Genomic DNA, 27397 nt, shown 5'->3' with positions numbered 1-27397 from the left:
TCAGCAAAGATATCACGCCTGGAAGTTTCTGAGTATTCATTTACTTCCCTCTCCCCGAATGGGTAGGATTCACCAGAAAATCAAGGTATCTGTGACCTGTCATCTGATTTCCATCTGCTGAAATGCAGATTGAGATGACAAATGTGATGAATGGAGATTCAATTTACGGAGCACCTCATGGGGAAATTCTGCAACAAAAACTTCACTGATGTCTCCCATATTGGTCCACATAAGCTCCATGTCCCAATATTGTGATATGATGCAAGTGATTCCAGTTCTGTCTATTGCTGACCAATTTTTCCTCTAGTCCCTTTCCCAGCTGGCCGGAGGATCAGCTTATCTTTGTTGATACCTGAGGTCAAGGCAAAGCAGCCTCCCACATGACTTTCAAAGACTTCTCTGTAAGGAAACAGCTCTCTGATGATGCCACAAGTGCCTGGACTACCAGCAACCTTTATCAAGTTAAGGGCCTTGTTAAGCATAGGTAGGCCAAGATGTAGTTGTAAACACATCAAATCTTCATCTTTTTTATGCCATGGTGAAACCTATAAACTTCCTCTTAAACAAGTACTATAAATGCATAAAATTTTAAAAAGTTGCAAAGAAAATCAGTTATATTAAAATACTCGAAGAACCCAAAGACTATAAATATAACTTACGACATGCGCATGTGTGTATGTGTATGTAGACCTGTAGCTGTTACTAAAAATAGGCACACAGCAACATATGGACCACATGACAGTCCTTACAAGGATTTCCTTTTTACCCTAATTAACTTGTGTATTAACATGTTCCTGATGGTTTCCAAGCTAGCACATATTATAGGATATATAGGATAGAGAAAGATTCTAACTCCACCCTTCAGGAGGGCCCAAATTACAAATATATTCTAGTAGTGATATGCACACTATCTACCACCCCTTGCCACCTTCTGAGTCATCAGCAGTATGGATAGAGCAGAGTGAAGAATACTGTCAGAGCTGAGAGCAGAGTCCGGTCATTTAATTGCCTTGGAGTAGAACCAAATGAACAAATGGGCATATGAGCAATGTTGAAATCTACTAGCCACAACTGCTGACCAATTTTTTATATCATGGTCTTATTACACCTCAAAATTCAAAAGAATCTCAGCAGAACATCATCTAGCTGAATGTTCTCCAACTAAAATAAGTCAGAATACATTTTACTGGTAGGAATAATGTTCACGGTATATTTTCAATCATACAGTAGTTGTACTGTTATATTCTTTGATTTAAAAAATGCATAAATCACGCAGCATTAATAGGAAGTCAAAGCCCTTTTAAGTCAATTCTCTATTAAAATGCCATCAAACACATATTTTCTCCATCGAAATGCAATCAACACATGCTTGAAAAATAAGACATATTACAGATGAGAGACATCTATCCAATCTAGTCAATTATTGGTACCAAAGTGGATATAAGGATCCTGAAGAATCTACTCCATACCTAGAAGGCAGATCTATACACTGTGAACTTAAAAATTCATCTAACTTCTAGTTTTACTGCTGTAGAAACTGAGGCCAAGAGATTAAACAACTCGTGACAGTAATCTGTCATGGTCTACACAACTAGTTATTTTCTAAGTCTGGAAGGAAAGCTGGTCTCCTGGCGTCCAGGCTAGCATTCTTATTGTTCAGAGATGCACAGATGTGCTGTTTATAATACTCTTTCCTAAAAGTTGTATTGTTTCAATTACTGCACACCTTTATTTTAACGCACTAATTCACACACTAATTAGTAAGGAACTATCAGTCTGGCTTATTAATATATTTAAAAATAAATATATGATTTTATTATTTTCAAGTACTTGCAGCAATTTCACCAAGGTAACAAGAGAATTTATAATGAGTAATATTTTTTTACCTACTAAAATGCATTAAGTACATCATATAAAAAATGGATCATAAACCTAAATGTAAAGCCTACAACTAAAACATTTCATAGGAAACAACAACCTCTGTGGCCTTGGGATAAGGGAAAATAGTTCTAAAACATCAAAAGTACAATACATAAAAGTACAATACATAAAAAAACAAACTGAACAAACTGGTAAACTGGACTTCATCAAAACAAAAAATTTCTGCTCTTCAAAAGACACTTAAGAGAATGAAGAGATTAGGAGAAAATATTTGCAATTCATCTCCAATGAAGAAATTGTATCAAGAATACATAAAATATTCTAAAAACTCCTCAGGAACACTGATACAAAAAAACCTAAATAAGATACTAGTGAACCAAATATAACAACATATTGAAAAGATTATACACCATGATCAAGTGGGCTTCATCCCAGGGCCAAGGGAGGGGACGGTTCAACATACACAAATTGATTAATGTGATACACCATGTAAACAAATTAAAAAATAAGAATCATATGATCATATCAATACATGCAGAAAAAGCCTTCGACAAGATACAGCATCCATTTATGATCAAAGCACTTAACAAAATCAGGATAGAAAGAAAGTATCTTAACATAATAAAGGCCATATATGACAAACCCTCAGACAACATTATGCTTAATGGTGAAAAACTAAAAACATTTCTTCTAAGATCAGGAACAAGACAAGGCTGTCCACTACCGCCGTTGTTATTCAATACAATATTGGAGGTCCTAGTGAGTGCAATCAGTCAAGAGAAAGATATAAAAGGCATCCAAATAGAAAATGAAGAAGCCAAACTGCCCCTATTTGCAGATGATATGATTCTCTATCTAGAAATCCCTAAAGACTCCACAAGAACACTACTAGAATAAGCAAATACAGTAAAGTTTCTGAATATAAAATCAATGTTTAAAAGTCCATAGCACACCTATACTCTAATAATGAATTCTCAGAAAAAGAAGTGAAAAGAATAATTCCTTTTGTAATTATGACAAAAAGAATAAAATACCTAAGAATAAATCTAACAAAACATGTGAAGAACCTATATAATGAAAACCATAGACCTTATTAAAAGAAATCAAAGAAGAATAAAGAAATGGAAAGATATTCTGTGTTCTTGAATTGGAAGAATCAACATAGTTAAAATGACCTTATTACCTAAAGCATTATACAGATTTAATGCAATCCCCATCAAAATCTCGTCAGCATTTTTTAAAAAAATAGAACAAAAAACCATCAGATTTGTATGGAAGCACAAAAGACCCCAAATTACCAAAAACATCCTGAGAAAAAAGAACAAAGCTGGAGGCATCACTCTCCTTGACTTCAAATTATACTACAAAGCGACAATAATCAAAATGGCATGGTGTTGGCACACAGACCAGTGGAACAGAATCAAGAGTCCAGAAGTAAACTCATGTACATATGGGCAAAAATTTTTAACCAAAGAGCCAAAATCATACAATGGAGAAAGGAAAGCCTCCTCAATAAATAGTGCTGGGAAAACTGGAAAGCTACCTGTAAAAGAATAAAATTAGACTGTTGTCTATCACCACACTCAAAATGGATTAAGAACCTGAATATAAGGCCTGAAACAATAAATTGCAAAGAAGAAAACATAGGAACTAAACTCATGGACCTTAGACTAAAGGAGGATTTTATGAATTTGACCTCAAAGGCAAGGGAAGTAAAAGCAAAAGTAAATGAATGGGACTGCATCTGCACAGCAAAAGAAACTGTCAACAAGGTAAAGAGACAGCCATCTGAATGGGAAAATATATTTGCAAGCAATGCCTTCAGTAAGGGCCTAATATCCAAAATATACAAAGAAATCATACAACTCAGTAACAGAAAAAAAAAAGGAAAAAAGAAAAAAAAAATCTAGTTAAAAAATGGGCAGAGGACCTGAACAGACACTTCTCCCAAGAAGACATATAAATGGCCAAGAAATATATGAAAAGATGTTCAATATCGTTAGCTATTAGGGAAATGCAAATCAAAACCACAATGAGATACCATCTTACACCAGTTAGAATAGCTGTTTTATCAAAAGGACAAGTAATAACAAATGCTGGAGAGGATGCGGAGAAAAAGGAACCCTCATACACTGCTGGTGGGACTGCAAATTGGTACAGCCACTATGGAAAACAGTATGGAGTTTCCTCAAAAAATTAAGAATTGATCTACCGCATGATCCAGCAATCCCTCCACTGGATGTTTACCCCAAAGACTTAAGAATCCATATCTGAAAAGATATTTGCACACCGATGTTCATAACAGCATTATTCACAGTGGCCAGGACATGGAAGCAACTTAAGTGTTGGCTAAAGAAGCTGCAGTACATATACATAATGGAACATTACTCAGCCGTAAGAAGAGATGAAATACTGTCATTTACGACAATATAGATGGACTTTGAGATAATCATGCTAAGTGAAATAAGCCAGACAGAAAAAGTTTAAAACCACATGATATCACTTACACATGGGATATAAACTTAAAAGCAACAAATGAACAGGACAAACAAACAAAGACTTGTGGACAAGGACAATAGACTAGTGGTTACCAGAGGGTAGAGGGGTAGGAGAAATGTGAAAGGGAATAAGGAGTCAAATATGTGGTGACAAAAAGAAATCTAACTATGGAAGGTAAACACGCAATGCAATATATATATGCCTTACTGCTGAATTATACACCTGAAACTTACTGGATTTCGTTAACCAATGTTACCATAATTTTAAAAAAAAAAATGTTTTTAATAAATAAATAAATTTTTAAAACTCTAAAAACTCAATATTAATATAAACAACCCAATTTTTTTAAAAAATGGGCAAACGATTTGAATAGAGACTTCACCTCAGATATACAGTAAAGCAAACGAAAAAGATGTACAACGTCATTAGTCATTAGGGAAATGCAAACTGAAACCACCTTATGATATCACTACACATAAAATGGGTAAAATTAAAAATACCAATCACTCCAAGTGCTGACAAGAATGTGAAGGAACTGAGACTCTCATACACTGCTGGTGGGAGTATGAGTTGGTATAAACACTTTGGAAAACAGTTTAACGGTTTCTTTAAAAAAGTCAAACATACATCAGACATACATATGAACCAGCCATTGTGCTCCCTAGATATTTTACTAAAGAAAATGAAAGCATATGCCCATATAAGCACTTGTATGAAATGTTCATAACAGCTCTATTTGTAATAACCAAAACTGGTAACACCCCAAATGTCCCACAACAGATGAATGAACAGTGTGACACATGATGGAATACTATTCAGCAATTAAAAGAAATGAGCTATTGATACATGCAACACTATAGATGAATCATAAAACAATTATGCAGAAAAGAATCAAACAAAAAAGGAATGTATGCTGTATGATTCCACTTAAACACAATTTTAGAAAAAAGTGCAAACTTATTCATAATGACAAAAAGAATAGTGTTTGCCTAGGGATAGAAGAGAGACTGATTACAAAGGAAACTTTCTGGGGTGATGGTTATATTCATTAGTTCGATCATGGAGATGGTTTCTCGGCATATGTGTGTGTGTGTGTGTGTGTGTGCGCGCGCACGCGTGTATACATATATGTTTTAAATTCTACACTTTCAAATGTATGCAGTTTACTGTATGTCAACTGTACTCTAATAAAGCTGTTTTAAATTTTTAAATAAATGCCTTCCGTTCCAAACTTAACACCAAATTACATGAACTATTTCATTTAAACTTTACAAAATCGCTTTTGAGATAGGGGATGTTGTTATACCAGTTTCCAGGAAAATGAGACTGAGGCTCAGAGGGATTGAATAACTTTGTTGTTATTCAATAACTCATGAAGCTAGGACTTTACAGAGCAAAGGAAAAAGCATTTTGATTTCATGTTAAATAAATGCTTCCAAAGCACTTGACAATTTTTTAAGATAACTTAAACTGGTCCCAGGCAAATATATTTACGCTGTTTATTTGCTTAGCAAATCTCTTTTCAGACAACACATGGGTAAATGTCAGCCCTATCATTTCAGAATCACCACAAATTCTAAAATTAATAGGGTTCAAATTAAGGTTTCAGCAACTTAGAGAAACAATCCACACTCAACATGTCACACACTCAAGTCAAAAGCCAGGCTCATTGGAAAACAAATTCAAGATCAGCAACAAAAAACAGACTAACAGCCTTCTCGCTCCCAGCTGGAAAGTTCAAAGAGCGTAATTTTCCTTCGAGAAAAGACTGACACTCACAAACTCATACACCTGGCAACGAAAATGCTGATCCAGCCATCCTGTGGATGTTTCAAGTTTTTAGACAGTACCCTAAAAGTATTAACTAGGAAAATAATGAATTCCGCGCTCTCACTTTACATGTGGTCATTCTCTCCTATCGGATGTGACTGACCTGCAATAGGTCAAACACATGCAATATCCCCAGTTAGAGATCACTGTCCTCCACGGGTAGGCACTTATTTGGAAGTCTGTCAGACGATGGCAGGACACTTGGGGAGAAAACAGCAACATGCTCTCTCCTCTGGCTCAAATCCAATCAGGTTTCAAAGCTGCTCTTGAAAGAATTGACTTCCACCACCCCGTGCAAATGCTTTTCGAATAATGAAGTGTGTACACCTGTACACACTTTGATTTAGGGGGAGAAGGCGCACACCTTGACTTTGTACTCCTTCTTTCATAACCAAGTTCAGGTTGTTCAAGTCTCCCATCCCCCTGCCTTGCTGGCATTTATTTCCAGCCCTTTCGCAGGTAGCTATGCAAAGTCAGTGGCAAACTACAGAAAAATGAGCCACTTTTAACAACACTGTGGATTAAGTCATTTATTTCATTTCATGCCCATATTATTTTTTCTGGAAACAAAGTTCTCTATTGTTTCCCTTTCTGGCTCTGGGATTCCTAAGCTCTCTCCAGCACAGATTTAAGAAACAGGAAGAGAGAGCCCACCACCTTGGGGCCCTCCCAGCCCTGTTTAAATTGGTTATAGTTCTTATCTGATTTCAGACATTCTCCAAAACATAAGCATTAATAGCACATTAATAGGAATGGAATTGTTTTTAATTCTTGTACACATAGTCTTCTCACAAGCAATTAATCCTTTTTTAACGGGTTTTTGAATGCTCTTTCATTAACATTATTTCCAGTGTGCTATTCTGAGACCACCATATGGGCCAAAATATTGCAAGCATCCAAGCAACGCCTAGGAAAACACAAAACCTTATTTTTCTTCCTGCCCCGTCTCGATTCCTCCTGAATCATTTTACCAATAATTTAATTTTCTTATATGGGACAATAGATTCTGATTTCCTTGTATAGCACTGACACAGATGAGATATTGACCCATGGTTTTTTAAACCCTAAATCGTAGGCTTTGTTTACATGAGTTTAAGTGTCTGGCTTGAAAGAAGAATGAGAAACTTCATTCTCAAGGGTAAAGTGAATCTTTTTGCTAATTACCCAGAGAACTCTTCAAAGGCCTAGTCTGCCTCAAGACTCAAAAAAGGGGACTCACAAGCTCACATAAGGAACTGAGAGTCTTTACTCCCCTGTCAGTGAAACAACCCTTCCTTCCCATCAAAAAGGATGAGTAGCACACTCATTTGTCAGCTACTTCGCAAAGCTGACCCTGCCAACAGCACTGGGACTTGAATTTGCAGCCAAAGAGATGAGAAGAAGCTGAACATTATCACCTCGGATAACCTGTTCCTTTCCTTTCTCATTGAATGCTGAGATTATGATGAGCCCATCAAGATGGCACCAGAGAAAAATAATGTAGGGTACAAGGGAGGTCAGTGGAATTCCTCACACTAAAGGCTTTTAGCATCCAGGAATGGCTATGCCAATGCAAAATGAGTATTTTCACAGTTCTAGCAAAGAGAAGGAGATGGAGGTCACCTTTATGGGGGGAAATATACCTCTCCTCAGCCTAGCTGCGGCATGGTGAGACTGAAATGGAGACACATCACCACTGCAATCAAAGAGTAGCTTAATGAGCTAGAGTCAAACTTCTGATATTCTTTTTGTTTGTCTTCTGAATCAGCAGTTTTTTTCTTTAGCTGCGGGTCTGAATAATCACCACTGCAGCTATTAAATAATACAGTGCCCCAGGGTCCACCCTGCAAGATCCAGATGCAACATAGCTGTGTGGGGCCTCTGTGATTTTTTGTGTAAAAGCTTCCCAGGGGGAGAATCGAGTACGCATCATCAGGTAGATGCCCTTTTCAGTCACTACCAAAACACAAGCTTTTTGTCCATTCTACCATCCTTTTGTATTAATTTAAAAATAGAGGCTCTTTCTGTGGGCTTGCCTACATAGAAATATACCCATACAGTTAATGAAATAACCATTCAGTGGGGGCTAGGGCAAGAGGGAGGACGACAGGGACAATTAAGGAAAAACCATATTAAAACTAACATCAGATTTCACTCGATGAGCAAATGCCCATTACTGATCAAAATAAGCTTTCCAGGGAGTAAGTTTAAGACTTAATGGCCAAAGCCATCACACCCACGCACATACACACACACTCCCACTATTTCAAGTTATTTTGCTACTTGCCTCTCTCTAAAAATACTCACTTGCAAAAAAAAAAAAAAAAAAGATCATACAGGCAGTTCATTAGGAAACAAAATCATCTTCCCCACTCTTTATAACTGGAGATTACAAACCCCACTTACTGGCATTTTCCCTAAATTGAGAAGTAGTTATTCAGGAAAGGAAAAAAAAGTAAATAAAACATTTTTAAAAATTAAGTGAAATAAAGTTATATAAAACATTGTGCCCTATGATTGACCCATGAATCAAATAACATAATTCTAATCTTTCAGAAAGTAATGAAATACTACAGAACCCAGTTTCTTAGCTTGTGCTGTTGATTACAGTAGCCTCTAGCCGCATGTGGCTATTAAGCACTTGAAATGTGGCTAGGGCCACATGTTAGGCTAAATAAAATATATTAGTAATATTAACCTCACCTACTTCTTTTTACTTTTTAATTGTGTATAGAACACTTAAAATTATATATGTGGCTCTCATATTTCTTCTACTGGACAGAGCTTCGATAAAGTCCTCCATTCTGCTATTTAGCTCTTCTAAACCTTGCCTGCCCCCTTGTGTCAAAACTCAGCAATGCAGGCAAATCATTTTTCAAAACCATTTGTAATAATATAATTCATTTTAGTCTGCAAAGTAAAAATAGCAGCTTACACATGCAATTTTATTACTTGAAGTTTTCACATATAATACAGCACATTTAAGCCTTACAAGAAAACTGTAGTAGATGGTCCCCACCCAACTGTTATCTTTGAAAGAAATAGAGGTTTCTTATGGGAAACTAGGGCTAAAATAGTCATTCCTATCAAAAATATCTAAAGGATTCCTACACAATTTCAGCCATTAGAAAGGACAGCAACATGGACCCAAACTGGGATGTAACAAGGACTCTACAAATAATTTATCCTAAGTTAAATATAACACAATCACCAAAACACACAATCACATTCATATTTTGCATTATCATTTATAATAGAGAAGACCTAAATCCTAAATTCCCATAAATTTAAATACTACAGAACCTCTATAAAATGGAATGCATTCAAAAGAAGGCAGATCTCAATAAAGACATTCATTTTTACTAATGATGAAGCAGGTTCAGAGAGGTTAAGTGACCTGGACAAGGTCACACAGCCAGCATGTGCAGTGCAGAACCAGGATTATTTTGACTTCAGAGCCCCAACACTTGATTCTATTTACTGCCTCATTCCCAAGTGTCTCCAGTTTTACAAGGCCTTTCCACCTGGACAGAATATATTAAATAAGAGGCTTTACACTGAAATAAATTATATTAAATAGTAGCTAACCACCACAGCATTTGGTGGAATTGAAACACGCCAAACCAGATCATACTTAAAGCTCTCTGGGGAACTGGAACTACTGAAACGAACTTGTAAACCAGTAGCACCCAAGTTCCTAACTCTCAGCCACATCAGAAAGGTAGCTATTATTCTGTTTCAAAGGGAAAATTTTTAATATTTTGAAGTGTCCAAATATTCCCAGGGATAGATCTCAAGAATGTGGAGTGCGTTGTGTCCCAAAATTCTCATGTCTACATCTATGAAGCTTTCACAAATATTCCTAAACAATTAACTCCACAGGACTCAAGGTTCTAAAATTGCCAATATCTTTCTGCTTTCTTATGTTTGCTGCCCTCTTGCAGGGAAGTATTCTGCTTAGTGAGGGGGTAAAAAGGAATAAAAAGGCAAATGGCTAGTTGAGGAAATAATAGAGAGTTAACTCTGGCTTCCTTTAACGTGGCCCCTTCACCTTATCTATGGCTCGAGGCTACAGACACCATCTGGCCTACTATTCAATCATTATGTCAAGTAGAATTTTAAAAGCAACAAAGAAGGTCTTTTGTGGTTTCTAGTTCCTTAAAAATACTACCTCTGGATTTTTGGGGAGGTTTACTAATGTCATTTGCCTTAAAAAAGATTACCACCACCCATTGTGAAAACTAGGTAGGTTTTTATTTTGTTTTGTTTTTTTAATGCTTGAACTAAAATAAAACTTCAATCTACACCTAATACTCAATCCTCCCAAACAGGTGATGAGACCCACCTTCCTCCTTTCTATCTCTATCTTAGAGAGGTGGGTTGTAAAATACCTTCTTGTTTATACACAACCATCAACAAGCCATTCTCCTAAACCATTATTCTGCATCCAATAAGCCTCTAACTAGGGTTTTAGGGCCACTGTCCCTTTAATTGGCCAGCACTGACCACAAAGCCCTCGGGACACTCTCAGGAGTCTTTCTGGACTCTCACACACAGACTTCTGCAGTTAACACTCTGCAGCTTGTTTCCACTGTCGAGCTTCTTTAGGTACATGCATGGTGAAGTAATGCATCTGACAGAGTTCCTCAGCATCTTGGTCACACACACACACACACACACACACACACACACACACACAGCCTCACTGGAATGGCAGTGGTGAGAGGAGGAGCAGGAAGGAACAAAGAAAGAGATGGTCAAAGTCCTCCACTGTCCTCCATTTGCAAAGAGCTTTTAAGAATTGACAAGTAAACAACTGATGGAGCCAAGAGGAAAATGAATGAAGGATTAAATAGCTCAAAGAAAAACAACAGTCCACCAGCACATTAAGAGTCTTCAGTCAAAAAGACATGCCAAGTCAAAATAACCAGACAGCAGTTTTTCATTACCACATATTGGCAAAAAAATTAAAACTTGACAGCACCCAGAATTGATGAGGATATGGGGAAATGGGCATTATCATACTATTAGCACTGGTGGAGGCATAAATAAGTACAAAAGTTTTAGAAAGCACTGTGACACTAGTAAAATATTAATGTGCTATGTCAGAGGCTGCAGGAGTCTCACAAAATTCATACTCTTCCTTTCTCCAAGACCCAACAGCTAGTGTTTCCCAGCCATCAAAGCTCCAGCCAATGGCAGAACAGTGCAAGTGATGTAGCCCACACCTAGGCCCGGCTCATCAGTACTTCCCTCCTTGCTTATTTCCCCTCCTAGCTGGCTGGGAAGGAGACCATTTCAGAACAACCATGGAAGCCACAGGCTGAAAATGAGAGAGCTTCCATCCATGCGAGTAAAAGCACTGGAGTAGTGAAGAATTACCCAACTGACAGATTTACCCACCCAGCACTCGTGAGCAAAAAATAAAAGTTATTTTCTTGGGCCATTTCTTGGGCATATTTGGTCTATCTGTTACAGCAATTAGCCTACTCTCACTAAAATACTTACACGTACTTTAATTCAGGATTTCACTGCTAAGAATTCACCTGAAGTCAGAACATATATATTTGTACAAATCTAGTAAAAAGCACAATGTTCACCAGAATTAGGAGTGATCAAATAATTTATGGCACATTCACACAATAGATGGCTACGCAGTATTACAACGAGTGACATAGATCTGTAAGTACTCAAACAAAAAGGTCTCTAAACTCTATTGTTAAATGGGAGAAAGAATCAAGGCACAGAACAGGGTGCACAGTGATACATGTGCATACACGCATATGGGTATACACACTCTTTTTTTTCTAGAAGGATAGTTGTGATGGTTAATTTTATGTGTCAATTCGACTGGGTTATGGGAGTCTCCTTAAACATTATTACCAGTGGTAATAGTATGATATTGCCCATTTCCCCATATCCTCATCAATTCTGGGTGCTGTCAAGTTTTAATTTTTTGCCAATATGTGGTAATGATGCCTCCAGATGTCTCCTTAAACATTATTTCTGGGTGCGTCTGTGAAGGTGTTTAGGGACAAGATTATTAGCATTTGAACTGAAGAACTAAGTAAAGCAGGCGGCCCTCCCAGTGTAGCTGGGCTTCATCCAACCCACTGAGGACCTGAATAGAACCAAAAGGTAGAAGAAGGCTGACATTTGTTCTCTGACCATTGAGCTGCAACATTGGTCTCCTCCTGCTCTCTGGGCTCCAGGTTATGCTCAGACTTCTCATATCCCTACTACTACTGTGTGCTCCTGGTTCTCAGGCCTTCAGACTCGGACTGGAATCTACACCATCAACTTTCTGGACCTCAGGCCTTTAAACCACATCACCAGCTCTCTGGGTCTCCAGCTTGCAGGGTACAGCTCATGAGATTTCCCATCTCCATAGTTGTGTGAGCCAATACCTTATAATAAATCTCTTTATACACACACACACACACACACACACACACACACACACGCACACACAGAGGCACAGGAACACCTCATTTTATTGCACTTCGCAGATACTGCATTTTCACCAACATCATGGCGAGAACCTTCAACAGAAAAGATTATGACTTGCTGAAGGCTCAGATGATGGTTAGTATTTTTAGCAATAAAGAATTACATTGTTTTTTTAGACATAATGCTGTTGCACACTTAATAAACTATAGTATAGTATATACATAACTGTTATATGCACTGGGAAACCAAAAACTTGTGTGCCTCATTTTATTGTGATATTTGCTTTATTGTGGGGGTCTAGAACCAAACCCACAATATGCCTATATCTCCTTTTGGTTTTCTTTCTCTGAAGAACCCTGACTAATATAATAGTCAACAAAAAGTTAAGAGGGTTTCTTTCACATCTGTCTATGTTTGGAATTTTTACCACCAGCAGAAAACTACATAATTAATCACATAGCGACAAATGTTCAAAATTAATGGGCCTAATAATAAATATTCATTTAGCACCCACTATATTCCAGGCATCAGGGACACAACTTAAGAAACATGTAAGGCAGTAAGAGTTCACAGTAGGATTCAGAAGTCCTCCCTCTCGACAGACACACGCTACCAGCAGGAGGCCAGAGGTCAACTATGGAGGTCCTGGCTGTTGGGCAAAGGGCAATTTTGTAAAGATGGTTGTCTAGGCAGCAGGCAAGCTCAGCGAGAGGCAGGTAACTGCCTTGATTGCTTTAATGGTTGTTAAGATGATGGGATGAGAAGGACTTAAATTCCAAAGATGAAAGCAGTAAGAACCTCCCAAAAGCCAAAGAAAAATCAAAAACCAGAGGTCATGTGATGATAATGCAAATAAAATCATCTAGGAATTCTAGGGTGGAAATTTCATTTCTTTAGCAGGATTTAGCCAGGTTTTGCTCAGACTTATATCCCTACTGCTGCCAAATCTTTCCTTATATGGAAGGTACTGTCCATATTTCATGCATATATGATTATAATCTTAATTTATACTTACAGTTCTACCTTTCCCAAATTCAAAGGGTTATGGTAAGAAAATTGAATGTTCAGTCATGTCCTCTGTTTCCTTTAAATTTTAATCACTTTTCAGCACAATCCCTCAAGCCTAGTTCCTGAATATCTGGAAATCTGCTGTTGATAAGCTACCCCACTGAAAAGCTTTGCCTGTCTACTACCTGACTCTCAACCTGCACCCAGAAAACAGATGTGTATTAAACAGATAAGACTAATGACTTCAAGAACTCTATCCTCAAGAACAAGTTCATCAAAAGATACACACAACACAATAATCAACTAGCCAGGGGCACATCAGAGCAGCTTGATGGTATGGCTTTTATGTGGATTTTTTTAAATTGCAATCATTATTTTTCTCGTCTTCTTCCAATTTGAGGAGTAAAGCTAGAGGAGTAAAAATTGAGTCATAAAAGATTTTTAAAATCATCTTAAGCCTAAAATTATGTCTTAACATTAAAATATCAGAATAACTGAGTAGAAAGCATGACTATATGTCTGAAGGTAAGGATATCTAATAAACTTCTCCATATACAAGACCTCTTGGACAGAGACTTCACAATTCTGGCACATATGTGGTTTATGGTTCAAGCCTCACTTTTTTTACTAAAAAGTCAAAGCATGCCTGACACTGTCACGGCTCAAATTATCAAAGCAGAGACAGTAAATTAATTTGGCAAGGAGTCTTCTATCGAATGTAAACTATTCAGGAAAACACAATTCATTTAGAAGTTTCCAAGTCTGTGTCACTTTAAATGTTTATTTACCAAGAAAAGCTCACGTGCACATGCGCACACACGCACACACACACACACAGATGCTTAACTGATTATTTTAATCTCTCTCTAGAAATAAACAAAGTATAGACACAGTTCTCACTAGAAATGATCAGAATGATTCCCTAAAACTTCAGAAACACTCCATTTTAGGTCCCATGCAAAAGTTACCACCTCCTTTTTGTTCTCTGTTCTTTCTTTTACTTTTTTTAAAAATCATTCATCATCTTTTCTCCACACATCTTAAAAGGGTCTCAAATTATGTGAAAGCTCTCTTTACTATCGCCCTATAAATGTTAATTTAGGTTTATCTGTAAAGATATTCTGCCTTCAAAGGAAGCTGCAGTATATACATATACAAATAAAGTGCTGCTGGAGCATTATTTACAACAGCCAAGACATGGAAGCAACCTAAGTGTCCATCAATAGACAGTTGAATAAAGAAGAGGTGGTACATGGACTATTACTCAGCCATAAAAAAATAAAAATTAAAAAAAAATGACATCTTACCATCTGCAACAACACAGATGGACCTAGAGCAGTCCCTTTTTGGCACCAGGGACCAGTGCTCCTATGAGAATGTAATGCCTGATGATCTGAGGTGGAGCTGAGGTGGTGATGCTAGCGCTGGGGAACGGCCGCAAATACAGATGAAGCTTCACTCACTTACCTGCAGCTCACCTCCTGCCGTGCAGCCCGGTTCCTAACAGGACACGGACAGCACTGGTCCGTGGCCCAGGGATAAGGGGGACCCCTGACCTGAAGGGTATTATGCTAAGTGAAATTAGTCAAACAGAGAAACACAAATAGCATATGATTTCACTTCTATGTGGAAACTAAAGAACAAAATAAATGAACAAACAAAACAGAAACAGACCCATACAGAGAACTGATAGTTGCCGAATGGGAAGGAATCGGGGGTCTAAGTGAAAAAGGTGAAAGGATTAAGAAGTACAAATTGGCAGTTACAAAATAGTCATGGGGAAGTAAAGTATTGCATTAGGAATATATACAGTCAATAATATTATAATAACTATGTATGGTGCCGGGTAGGTACTAGACTTTTTAGGGGGACTACTTTGTAATTTATATGTGTCTAATCACTATGCTGTATACCTGAAACTAATGTAATATTGAATGTCAACTGTAATTTGAAAAGTAAAATTTTTTTAACTTATGAATTGTTGAAAAAAAATGAATTTCAGGTACTTACTAAAAAAATAAGAATAAAGTGCTGCTGGTTTTCCAGATTCCTTGAAAAAAATCACTACTAAAATGAACGTGTACTCAGGAAGGGAAAAGAAAAAAGAAAAACCTGAAGAACATCTTTAAAAGATGCTTAGAACACCACTCTTTAAGCACCAACCATTGAATTGCTTTACTTTGCTGTATTTCATGCTTTCTCTTGTTATTTACACATCATCAAAAGCTCTTGTCAAGTACGTCTGTCTAAAATGTGGACTCTGAGATTTGAAAGGGTTTTATTAATTGATCTCAACAGCGCATAATGAGCGTTAAAGGGCCTACCTGCGTGTCCCCTGAGATGCTGGCTCGAGGCGGACATCAGCTTACAGCACACCATTAACACGTAGGCCAGGAAGAGCCAGTGCGACAGCAACACGGACCTAGCATAGACTCTCATCCTAGAGAGAAAGCAGAGAGCAGGCTGCAAGTCAGTGAGGCAAGGCTTCTTGGCAAACACAATCCAGGGAAGGTGGGAGATGCCCTGTGCTGGATCTCTTCTCCCTCAAGGAAACTGAGGGCCAATCAAACCTTATCTGCACTGTGCATTACCTCCATTTTCAAAAAACGCCTTTCATAATTAAGAGTTTTCCAAGCCTGCAGCATGCCGCAGTGGGAAGTCTATTTATGAATTCCCGGGCTACAGCTTCAGTTGTCCTGATAGAATACTGAGATTGTGTACTGTTTTATATCATGATATTTAAAAGCTATATACTGAGAGCTGGATTCAAATAAAATATACAGGTCTGTGCATCTGAAAGAAACCACAAAAAATTTTCACACCCAGCTCAAGAGCTTTTTTCCAGTTTCTTTGACGATATATTAAGGCCTAAAAGAGTGGCCTCATAGCTCAGAATTTGGTGGGAATACGGATGGGCAAGTACAGGTGAATATAAAATTAAATAAACAACTTCATATGAACATCAACAGATAAATGAATAAAGAAAATGTAGTGTATATATATATATGTATATATATATATATATACACCCTTATATGAATATTATACAGCCATGAAAAAGAAGGAAGTCCTGCTGCCATTTGCAACAATTTGGATGGACCTTGAAGGCATTATGCTAAGCGAAATAAGTCAGGGAAACACAAATACTCTATGATATTACTTATATATAGAATCTAAAAAAGACAAACCCACAGAAATAGAGAGTAGAGTGGTGGTTACCAGGGGTTGTGGGTAGAGGAAACGGAGAAATATGGGGATTAAAATTCCAGTTATAAAATGAACAAATTTGGGGATCTAATATACAGCATGATATTATAGCTGATGATGTTGTATCTCATACTTGAATGTTGCTGAGAGTAGGTCTTCAGTGTTCTTACCACAAAAAAGAAATGGTAACTATGTGATGGGATAAAGGTGGTGCCAATACCACAGTGATTATCATTTTGCAATATATAGATATTGAATCACTTTGTATACCTTAGACATCCACAATGTTATAAGACATTATATGCAATAAAGCTGTGAAAATAAATGAATAAACTTAACTTCTTAAGGATGGACAGTATTGAAAGAGTTGCTCAAAGACAATTCAGTTCTCAAATGTGGTTTTGTAGTCTATTCTAAAACAAACTCTAAAAAGAGTAAATAAAAAGAAAATATCAAAAATGTTCCCCTCCACTCATTACCTCCCCTTTTTGATATTATAGGGAAATTAGATAAAACTCGATTAACTTTTTGGTTTGTTCTTTTTTTAAGTTAACATTTTCAAGCAAAAGTCAGGGCAGCTTGGCATTTGAAAACTCCAGTGACATTAGGTTCTGCCTGGCACGTGTCTCATGGTGTCTGTGATCCACTCTGGTGGATGATAGGGACCTACCTTTCTATATATACAAGATGTATCAATTCATGAGCCGACGATAAAGACATGAGTTTAGATACATATTCAGCTAACACTGGAGGCAAAGCTCCTGAGAAGTCCTGGAAGGAAGGGTCTAGCACCCATGGCTGCCAGCCCAGCGGGACTTCCACCAGAACCCTGATCCCCTGCTGGAGGGAAAGCAGAGCCTCAGGGACCTGGTATCCACGTCATACTCCTCTGAGAGCGGACTCTGCTGCCAGGGAGTCTCTTCCCTTCCCTTGTCTTCCCCTCCCCTTCTCTCCCTCTCTCACAATTTAGTTCAACTATATCGTGTTGAAAGGGTGTCATATTGCTCATTGATTTGAGACTCAGTCTACCTTTGAAGCAGCCAGACCACAACAAGAGTCTAAGGTCATCTTTGAAGAACTCTGTTAAAAGGGACACAAAGCATTGGCTGCTTTGTGCCCTTCGCCTGAGAAATCCAGAGCATTCTAAACAGACATGGAACCATGGGGTCTCTGCTTTGAAGGGCCTGCACGCACTTTGGTTTCTCAAAGCACGTCTCCCGTCTCTCCCACCTCGGCATGCACACGGGAGACAAAAGCCCTAAAAGCAGTTCAAAAAGTGGCAAAGAAAATATACGGGCCTACGTGAGCTTGAGGTGATGTTATTTAATTACCTTGTCAATTTAGGGAATTGATTATTAACTTATTATTGAGTAGGGAAAGCATGGAGATTCAAGATTCCATATTTGCTGAATTTTTGAACGAGGTGCTCTGTGCCACATGCAGTATTCTAAAATTCCAGTTGTTAAACTCAATATCAGTCATTGATCTAATTGTACAAAGGCTTATCTCTCTTTCCCAAGGGTCAAAAATTCAAATACCTCCAAGTGAGCGAGCAGGCTGGTTGGGTAGAAGTTCTGATGAACAGCAGGGACTGTGGAAACCTGTCCAGTGCACTGCTCCCATAGCAGCCTGTTACTGCACAGATGTGAGCACGGGAATGCCAGCTATAATTTTCCAAGAGAAACTGGATTCTGACATGCAGTCTGCACATTTTATATCCTGGCAACTAATCTCAGTTGTTTTGTTTTTAAAACACAGAACAAACCAAACAAAACACATTTGCAGGCTGGATCAGGCACCCTGGCTTCCAGTAGGAATTAGTGACCCAAAAAGGAAAAATTTTCAAGGAATCAGATAAACAGAATAGTCTTCTATTGCTGTGTAATGAATTAACTGCCAAACTTAGCAGTTTAAAACAACATGAATATATTATCTCAGTTTTCATAAGTCAGAAGTCTGGCACATTCTAGCTGGGTCCTCCACTTGGGGACTTACAGGGTTGAAATCAAGGTGTCATCTGGGTGTGTCCTTCTCTGGAGGCTCAACTGGAGAAAGACTGCTTCTAAGCATCCCCCTGCTGATGTCAAAATCCATTTCCTTGGGCCTGTTTGACTGAGGTCTCTGTTCTGGCGATCGGCCAGGAACTCCTCTCAGTTCTTAGAGGTTGCATCCAGATCTGGCTATATGCCCCCCACCACTGGCCCCTTCAGTCTCAATCTCTTCCTTCATGAAAGGCCCAGTACCTCACTAGGGCTCATCTGATTAGGTCAGTCCTATCCAGGATAACCTCTTTTTTTGATTACTCAACATCAATTTATTTGGGGCCTTAATTATATCTACAAAATCCCTTTATCTTCCTCATATAACCATAACCTAATCACTGGAGTAACCCCCATCATTCACAAACCTGCCCCTACTCAAGGGGAAGAGATACACAGGACACATACACCAGAGGGTATAAATTTTGCAGGCCATCTTAGAATTCTGTCTACCAAAAGTTCGTAAACAATCCATTCACAAAAGTTTATACATATATTTGGTTTACAAAGAATCAATTGAGTATTCAATCCATATATCTGGCTTAAGTATTTATAGACACAGGTTAACGCCAAGATTTACATCACTGAAAATGGACTGAGGCAAGTGATACCCAAAGGCACAGAGCTCTCCCTTGCACTCCTTTCCTTCAGTCGGCACTCTCCAGAGAGCCCTTCAGACCAGTATCTCCCTGCCCAGCCCACGTAGCCAACATCTGCACTCTGAGTCATGAGCAATGTTCCTGAGGTCCTCAAGGTAAGTTGTTCTTTCTCCTTACTAAAACCATCTGACTTAACCTGGTTCTAAAACCCACCTTCTTGTCCTTCATCCAATTTCCAGATGCCCAGGTATCCCACTGGTTTCTTAACTCTTCTATCATCCACTGAGTGTCATTAAACACTTTGTCCTACTTAGTGGGTTGGCTCCCCTGCCTCTAACCACAACGGCCCACCCAATTTAGAATCTCCAAGAATCTCCAAATTCAGATTAGGTCTTTCAGGTCCCTGAATCACCTAAACTCTTCTAGATGGATTTCACCTAATTTGGAGAGAATATTTGACATGACCTGAATCCCAAAGGTTGGGTTCCCTGGGAAGCCAACCCTGAGATGGAAATTGGTGAGCAGGAGGTTAATTAACGGGTGCTCTTTGGATCATCACCTGTGGGAGAGGAGGGAAGGAAGGGGAGGAGAGGGGAGGGAAGGGGAGGAGAGGGGAGGAAAGAAGACAGGCTAAAAGGAGGAAAGGCCTCAGATAAACCCTATGGAGAGCTACAGAATTGAGATGCCTCTTCTCAGTGGTCCCAAGTTGGGCAGAGGGGCCAGGCCTTTATACTTTCATGTTGATTAGTCATTGGACATGAGCTATTCCTAGAAAGACGGGTCATCTTAGGCAAGCCCTCAATTCAAAGAGGCTACAGGCCATCTTCTGCAGCACTCCCAAAACTTAAGGAAAGAAATCCTTCATTCACGAAAGGGAATCTTGCAGTGCATCACAGTGCCCACTACTGTCCATCTTCAAATAGGAGATTCCATGGCATGTGCATAATTTACTTTGTGGGACTGTCAGTCATCCACAAGAGGAGACTCACTTCCAGGGTGATCACTTCATAAGACATATAAATGTCTAATTACTATGTTGTACACCTGAAACTAATATTATATTGTATATCAACCGTAATTGAAAAATTTTTTAAAGACAAAGACAGAGAGAGAGAGAAACAGACAGACAGACAGAAAAAGTATCCTCTAAGGTATAAAAAGTCCATGCCATGTTCATTAATGTCATGGGAAGAGGTTTCAAATATAAACTCTATACCAATCTGAGCCAGTTTTGCCTTTAGGTCCACTCTTTCCCCTCTCCTGGGTGACTCCCATAGGATGCATTTCCTAGGCTCCTGAATCAGCTGGCTTCCGGCTGGGTTTAACCAATAGGAATGCTGGCTGGAGCCTGGAGAGTGGGAAAGAAAGGCCAGGGTATTTCTCCTCACCCTCTCCATCTTTGGCAGGATCTACAAAGTTGGCCATTTCTCCTCCATGGTGCCAGTTCCTACCAGAAGGGCCCGCTATGGTTCCAGTACATCTGAATGACCCTCCCCTAGGCACAGGTAAACAGTACTCTTCCTTCATCCCACTCATCCCAGGATGGGGGCAACTACCCACTATTGCCAATTTCTGGGCTGCCCCACATCTTCTGCTTTACTTCTGACTCTTCCATCACATGTGTAACCAGTTCCCTGAATTCAAGTTCCTCTATTCCACATTGTCAGAATGGTTCTGTTTTTCCAGCTGGATCCCAACAACAAACTCTAAATCCAAACTCTAAATCCAAAGTCTCAAGGGCAGCCATTCCAAATCTCAGGTGATAATCCTTGACCTGTCTTCTTCTATGTACCAGGTTCCTGGGTGAATAGCAACAAGGTCCCAGTGCCTAGAACAAGTAATTACTCAACAATAGCTATGATTCCCTGTAGAAATGCTTGGGGATGAGGGGCAGCTCTTCAGTAATAACTCCTTATTTCATTCATAGTCCAGACCCCAATAAAAGGACTTCTGATCTACCACATCTACTAGACTTCAAATTCAATTTCCTTCACATTGAACATTTTTGTCCAAACGTAAAACAAAGCTGGTTTATCTTTAAAATCTCACCTTTCACCCTACTGTATAGCCAAAACACTGCTTTACAAACTGAAATAATTTCAAAGAGCTAAAATTTTAAAAACTGTGATTCCCCAAATTCCCAACAATTCAATGTAAAATCAAAAAAGGCTTTTATAAAGAATCATCAACTCTAGAATACTGTTTTGCTAAATTCTTAATATTTTGTACAGATATCATCTCTAGGTATGTGTTAAAATTATTTTACCTTGGAGACTTTATAAGATTTGGTTCCAGTCAAACACAATTATTCCAGAACGTATTTCAGAGTGACTCCAAATTCCCATTTGCAGCTAGGACCAATCATTTCTGCAGTTCCAAAAAATTATCTTAGCTTGGAAGACCTATTTAAAAAACAAAAAAGACAGCAATTAGCATTTTAATGTTGAAATGATACAAATTTCCAGTAGCGAAATGAAGTTTTTTACAATGACAACTGCAGTTTCAGGCAAGCGGTAGACAGCCAAACACATCCGCATTTGCAGTGTCCTAATATACATGGGGGTGAGGGGAGGAAGATAGAGAATTCTGCACTCATTAACTGGCCACTTATTAGTCAACAGAAGACAGCTTTAAAGGAGGAGTTCGCTCAACAGCAAAGGCTTTCAAAATTTTACAGAGCCTTCCAGACCATTCATGATGCAAAATTTCACTCTCCCACTTCCTTAACCAAGGAATGAAAATGGACATTGGGGATGATCCATCGCAAGAGATCTGCAACTGACCCAGGCTGAGAGAGAAGTGAAAAAAGCCAGCATGGAGATCTGAATTCCTAGCTTTGTGGGATACAAACCTGAAGATGATGCTAAACAATCTGCAAGGATGCTTTTTGAAAATAGAGGGCAAAAGTTTTTCCAATTAAAACACCATACCAAAATACAAAGAACTCTTGTTAATACAGTAATTGACACTGCCCTTTGAATACACAGACCTAAAAGGACTTTTCCACTCAGTGAAAACATTTTTACAAAAAGGACCCAGATGATTCCAAACCAAAGACATCTCAAGAAAAAAATAATGAAATATGAAATCACACCATTTTTAACATTGCTAAGTTAAATACATCCCTCCAAGTGGTGAAGATCAGAGAGAAATAATGTATGTCAATAAATATTAAAGCAAATACAATATAAAAATGAACTTTGTAACAGTGTAATTTGAACCCATTACAAATCCATCACAAAGCACAACTGATTTTTCTCTTCTTTAGATGCACCTGAAAATAATTACAGACTTGAAGACCCACCCCTTTGGGGCTTCAGGAGAGATTGGGCCTTGAGTAATTAGCTCAAAAGAGGGAAGAAGCTTTGAGTAACTGTACAAGGTATTCAAACAAAAACTGGAAAATGTTCACCTCCCAGATCTTCCAACTTTATTATGTTTGTCCTAATGTCCACCCAAGGGCACAACGTGACTTTTCTGTTATTTGAAAGAAATACAGAGTATAATTTATCAAAACCCATCATAATGAACACCTCATATAGTGGAAACCAAAATGACCTTTCCTGGCTAATATTTATCTTGTTTTCTTCACATAAAGAGAACCATTGGGGATTTTTTTTTCAATTCATTTTAAAAAATGGTTCCATCAATGAAAAGAAATGTAATCTAATAGTTTGTAGGCCAGACGAGAAGCCAGGAGTTTTAATTTTAGGCTGAGCAGTAACTCATTCAGTCAGATTTTTCCAGAGTGGACCCTAGGCACTCACATGAAAAGATTAACTCTTTCTGTACACTCAAGGCCACCAAAAATTTTGTGCATGGCACCAAAAGCATTTCCTGCCAGTCATTCATTTCTCTCCGTTGTTTTCCAACAATAGCACAGTCCTTCCTATCAGTCTGCTTCAAAAGTCATTCACTTTTAAAGAGTCTCAGTGTTTTCAATGACGAAAGACATTACTTATGACCAGACCAAAAAAAAATTTAATGTGTCCACTAATTCTCAGAATGAATTAAAAACACTCAGCATTTGGAGGATGGGCTACATTTTTCATCTTTCACCTTACATGTTGGTATTATGTGGAGACAGTCACTCTTTTACAACAAAAGAGCAGAATGCCTTTTTGTGTTTCCTGGTACCAAGAAACTTTGAGGTTCCCTGGCAGAGGGGATCATTCTTCAGATGTTTATTTCTGTTGCACACAAGAAAAAAATGCTGCCTACACTTGATTTATTATCAAGGAACTGTCAAAGCTTCACCTTTCTTTCTCTTGATCTATTTGCCTTCAGTCAAAGTGGGTTGACTTTACTAAGATTCCTCTTTTGGAATATAGTTATTTACTTGTTATAGATAAGCACTCTCAGAATACCTCTTACGTCTGCTACACTCACTTCACTCCACACATGTCAGTCTATATAGCATCAGGTTCTCATTTTTTCATTCTAAAATCCTTCAATGATGAAATATCATAGTTCCTTTTAAAATCAGAAGACACAATGACCTTAAATCTGAATCTACTCATGAGTTATATTCAGACTAAATCAAATTTGAGGGACAGTCTGCAATGTAATTGCTCTGTATTCTTAAAAAACTGTCAAGGTCATAAAAGATTATATATATAAAAATCATAATGAACTATGGAATTGTCCCAAATAAAAGAGAGACACATGGCAACTAAATGCAACTGTGACCCTACACTGGATCTAGGGTGAGAAAAAATACACACATACATTCTCAGGATGAACTACACACAGACACATACACACACATATGCACATATAGCTATAAAGGACATTATTGAGACAATCAAAATTTCTAAATATAACCTGCAGATTAAATTAGTGTTGTGTCAACATTAAACTTCCTGATTTTGATCATTATACTGTAATTAAGAAAGAATGTCCTTGTTATCCTTGTTATTAAAAAATACAGCCTGAAATATTTAAGGATAAAGGGGTAAATCTCCAACCTATTTCAAATGATTCTGAGAGGGGACAAAAAGAAAGAGGAAAAGAAGAAAGGAAGGGGAGAAGAGAAAATGAATGAATAAATGAAAGAGAAAACAAATAAGCACAATGTAAGCAATTGGTAAATCTAGGTAAAGGGTATATGGGAGTTATTTGTACTACTCTTTCAACTTTTCATTAAGTTGAAAATCATATCAAAATAAGACATATGTACTTAAAAGGCCTTCAGTTTATAAGATATTCTAAAGTGATTTCGAATTTATTACCAATCCTAAACAATGAAGAGAATTGATAGTTGGAATTTTCTGGTTAATTCAGCTCTCTGAGCATTCACCCAAGCATCCAGAAAAGCTTATTTGTTTTTATTTAAAAAGCACACACATCATGCCTACTATGAGCCAAGCATTGTGTTAAGCACTTTAAAATATTAACTCACTTAAAAGTAGGATTTGTTTATAACCTGATGAGATATAAATATACAGATGAGAAAAATAAGGCATAGAGAGGACGAGTGACTTGCCTAAAGTCATTTAGCTAGCAAGTGGCTAAACCATCTGGCACCTAAGTGCCTATTGTTTCAATTCTCGTAAAAATTATTTTCAGGAAGTCTTAGTACCTTTTTATGCTTTAGTAATAGTTTGAAAATAAATCTATCTTTCTTTGAGAATTCAAGACATCGATCATCAACCTATAGATGAAAAGTCCTGTGGACAAATGTATATAGGCAATTGAACTAAATTTGTAGCAGATTCTGGCTTGGAGCCTAAGATTATTTTTATATTAACCCCTAAATAAATTTTGCCTCGTCTCTGAAAAGCTGGTGAATAACAGTGATTTTGATTTGCTGCAGATTTATTAAAGGCTTGTCATTTTCCAAATTAAGACCGAACATGCAAGAATTCTAAAGACCTTGAGTACTTAAGCTGCCATTTTTCAAACAGATGGAAGACAATTGCACTTCAGGTCAAAATCCTTCCAAAACATTTCAGCGAAAATACACTTGAGTCAGAACATAACACAGAAAAGCTAAATTACTTCATTTGATTTCTATGAAAGAATTTAGCACTGAAACAAACAAACAAAAAAAAAGATTTTTGTCTGTGCATCCACTCAGACTCATTTCCTGACAAACTCCTATTCAGAAGCATTTTTGCAACAAAACAGCAAGGCAGACTCTCGCTTAATGACAAAACAAACAGTCCTCATGCTACTCAACAACACTGTCCTTTCCTGCCTGCCCACTGGCCAGGGAGTTTTCCAAGTTCCACCCTGCATGCCTCCACAGTGGACACATGTGAATAACTACCTAGGTATTTCCAGACTCACCACCACTCCACCTGACCCCCCAGGGTGAGACTTCCTGGGATGGCCCTGTGACTCCCGTTCTCAGCCCCTCCAGTATCAGGACACAAGTAGGAATAAATCTAAATCTAACAGCTAATGATACAACAGATGACACCCATAAGAGTTTAGGCATTGTGGTAAATTATTTCTCCATACTTATTTTTACTTAATCAAGACAAAGATAATAGAAGTGAGAAATGTTCCACAAATTAGCAACCTACATTTAGAGAGTAAAAAATAATTTTATGAGTGGAAAAGAGGTGAAAGGAGGGCCCCGCTAAGTGGCGTCTTGTCCAATAACCAATTGAGATTTCAAAATGGAAGTTACCTATATAAAATAATTCATTGTTTCTTCAGACAGAAATGAGGAAAGATGTTTCCATTTCCAGTTGCTTAAATAATACAACCTCATTGAGATATCTCCTGGAAATTTTCAAATAGCTTTTACACAAAAGTATATGCAAAACCAAATACAACCTCTTTCTTGACAAATTTATTCTCATTACGCTCATATGAGGGTATTTCAAGCACTGCTACTTGGTTGATACCTCCACTGAGCTGTCACATAATTATCACATGATGCATGGAATTACTTGTAATTTAGAGCTTGGTCGCTGTCATATGTTAAAGCAGGCAGATTTTTTTTGCCAAAATGTGCTATATACATGTTATAAATTGCTTTTTTAATTGCTTGCTTAAAATGTCTATGAAGAATTTACAACTGAACAGTTTTACATGTTAAAGTATTATAAATTAGCCATTAAAGACAATAACGGTGTTTATTAAATATTAAAGAACTTTATAACTGACATTTCAAGTGTTACCAATATCACCTCATCTAAATTAGGTAGTAAAGAGTTCTTTAAAAAGGCTCTTCTAGTCGGAGATAATTTAAATAATTTAAATAGACGTGCTGTGTTTGTATAAGGTTCACACTCTATCATTTTAAGAACTGAGAAATTCCTTAAAACTGCACTTATTTAAGTGCAGTGACACATTCCTTTCTCATGGAAGTATGGGCAAACAGTGCACTTTGTTATTATAGAAAACCCCAAGCCTTCCACTGATCATGAGAAGTACAAAAGCAATCATTGTTAAGTGATAATGGTTCATTGAGAATCTAAATACATAAACTGAGAAAATAAACCAGTAAGTTACATAAAATAAAATCCACTCACCATATTCAGGGACACCCAGCATGACTTCACAGCTTGTTGTCCAAGTAAAACTGCCCAGGTCTGGGGCTGAACAAATGGGAGTGGTAAGGGCAGTTTAGCCATAAATCTCTCAAGGCCCAATTATCCTTACTGTAGAGAGTTTATTTCTTTTAATTAGACCAGTTTTTAATTGGAAATTTTCCTCTCATTTCTCATTATTCAAATAATCAAAACACAGTGTCCAAGGATTTTAGTTAACATAATAACATAAGCTTTTCGAAGCCACTTACAAGTTGCCAAGCACTTAAAATTTTATCTAAAAAGTTTTTATGTGATGACCTAACTTCTACATAAAAAATATTCATAAAAATAAAGTAAGTTGTACATAAATATCTACTACTACTACTCTACTACTTTAATCATTATGATGGGGGGTGAA

At 37.7% G+C, this 27397-nt stretch overlaps 1 protein-coding gene across 1 annotated transcript in view; it reads right to left on the bottom strand.

Annotated features, from left to right (window-relative positions):
- TAFA4 (TAFA chemokine like family member 4) overlaps positions 1-27030 on the bottom strand; it is a 134362-nt gene extending 107332 nt beyond the window's left edge. The window contains exons 1-3 of the mRNA XM_039851657.1: positions 26980-27030; positions 21759-21894; positions 15972-16087 (exon numbers count right to left, since the gene is read on the bottom strand). Of these exons, the coding sequence (XP_039707591.1) occupies positions 15972-16086 (115 nt within the window). The 5' untranslated portion in view covers position 16087; positions 21759-21894; positions 26980-27030. The remainder of the gene's footprint in view (positions 1-15971; positions 16088-21758; positions 21895-26979) is intronic.
- Positions 27031-27397: the final 367 nt, after the last annotated feature.

This window comes from Pteropus medius, unplaced genomic scaffold (assembly GCF_902729225.1).
Source record: "Pteropus medius unplaced genomic scaffold, Ma_sr-lr_union100, whole genome shotgun sequence".
NCBI classification, from domain to species: domain Eukaryota; kingdom Metazoa; phylum Chordata; class Mammalia; order Chiroptera; family Pteropodidae; genus Pteropus; species Pteropus medius.
The sequence above is the reverse complement of the archived record's forward strand: the minus strand, read 5'-3'. Positions and strand labels throughout refer to the sequence as shown.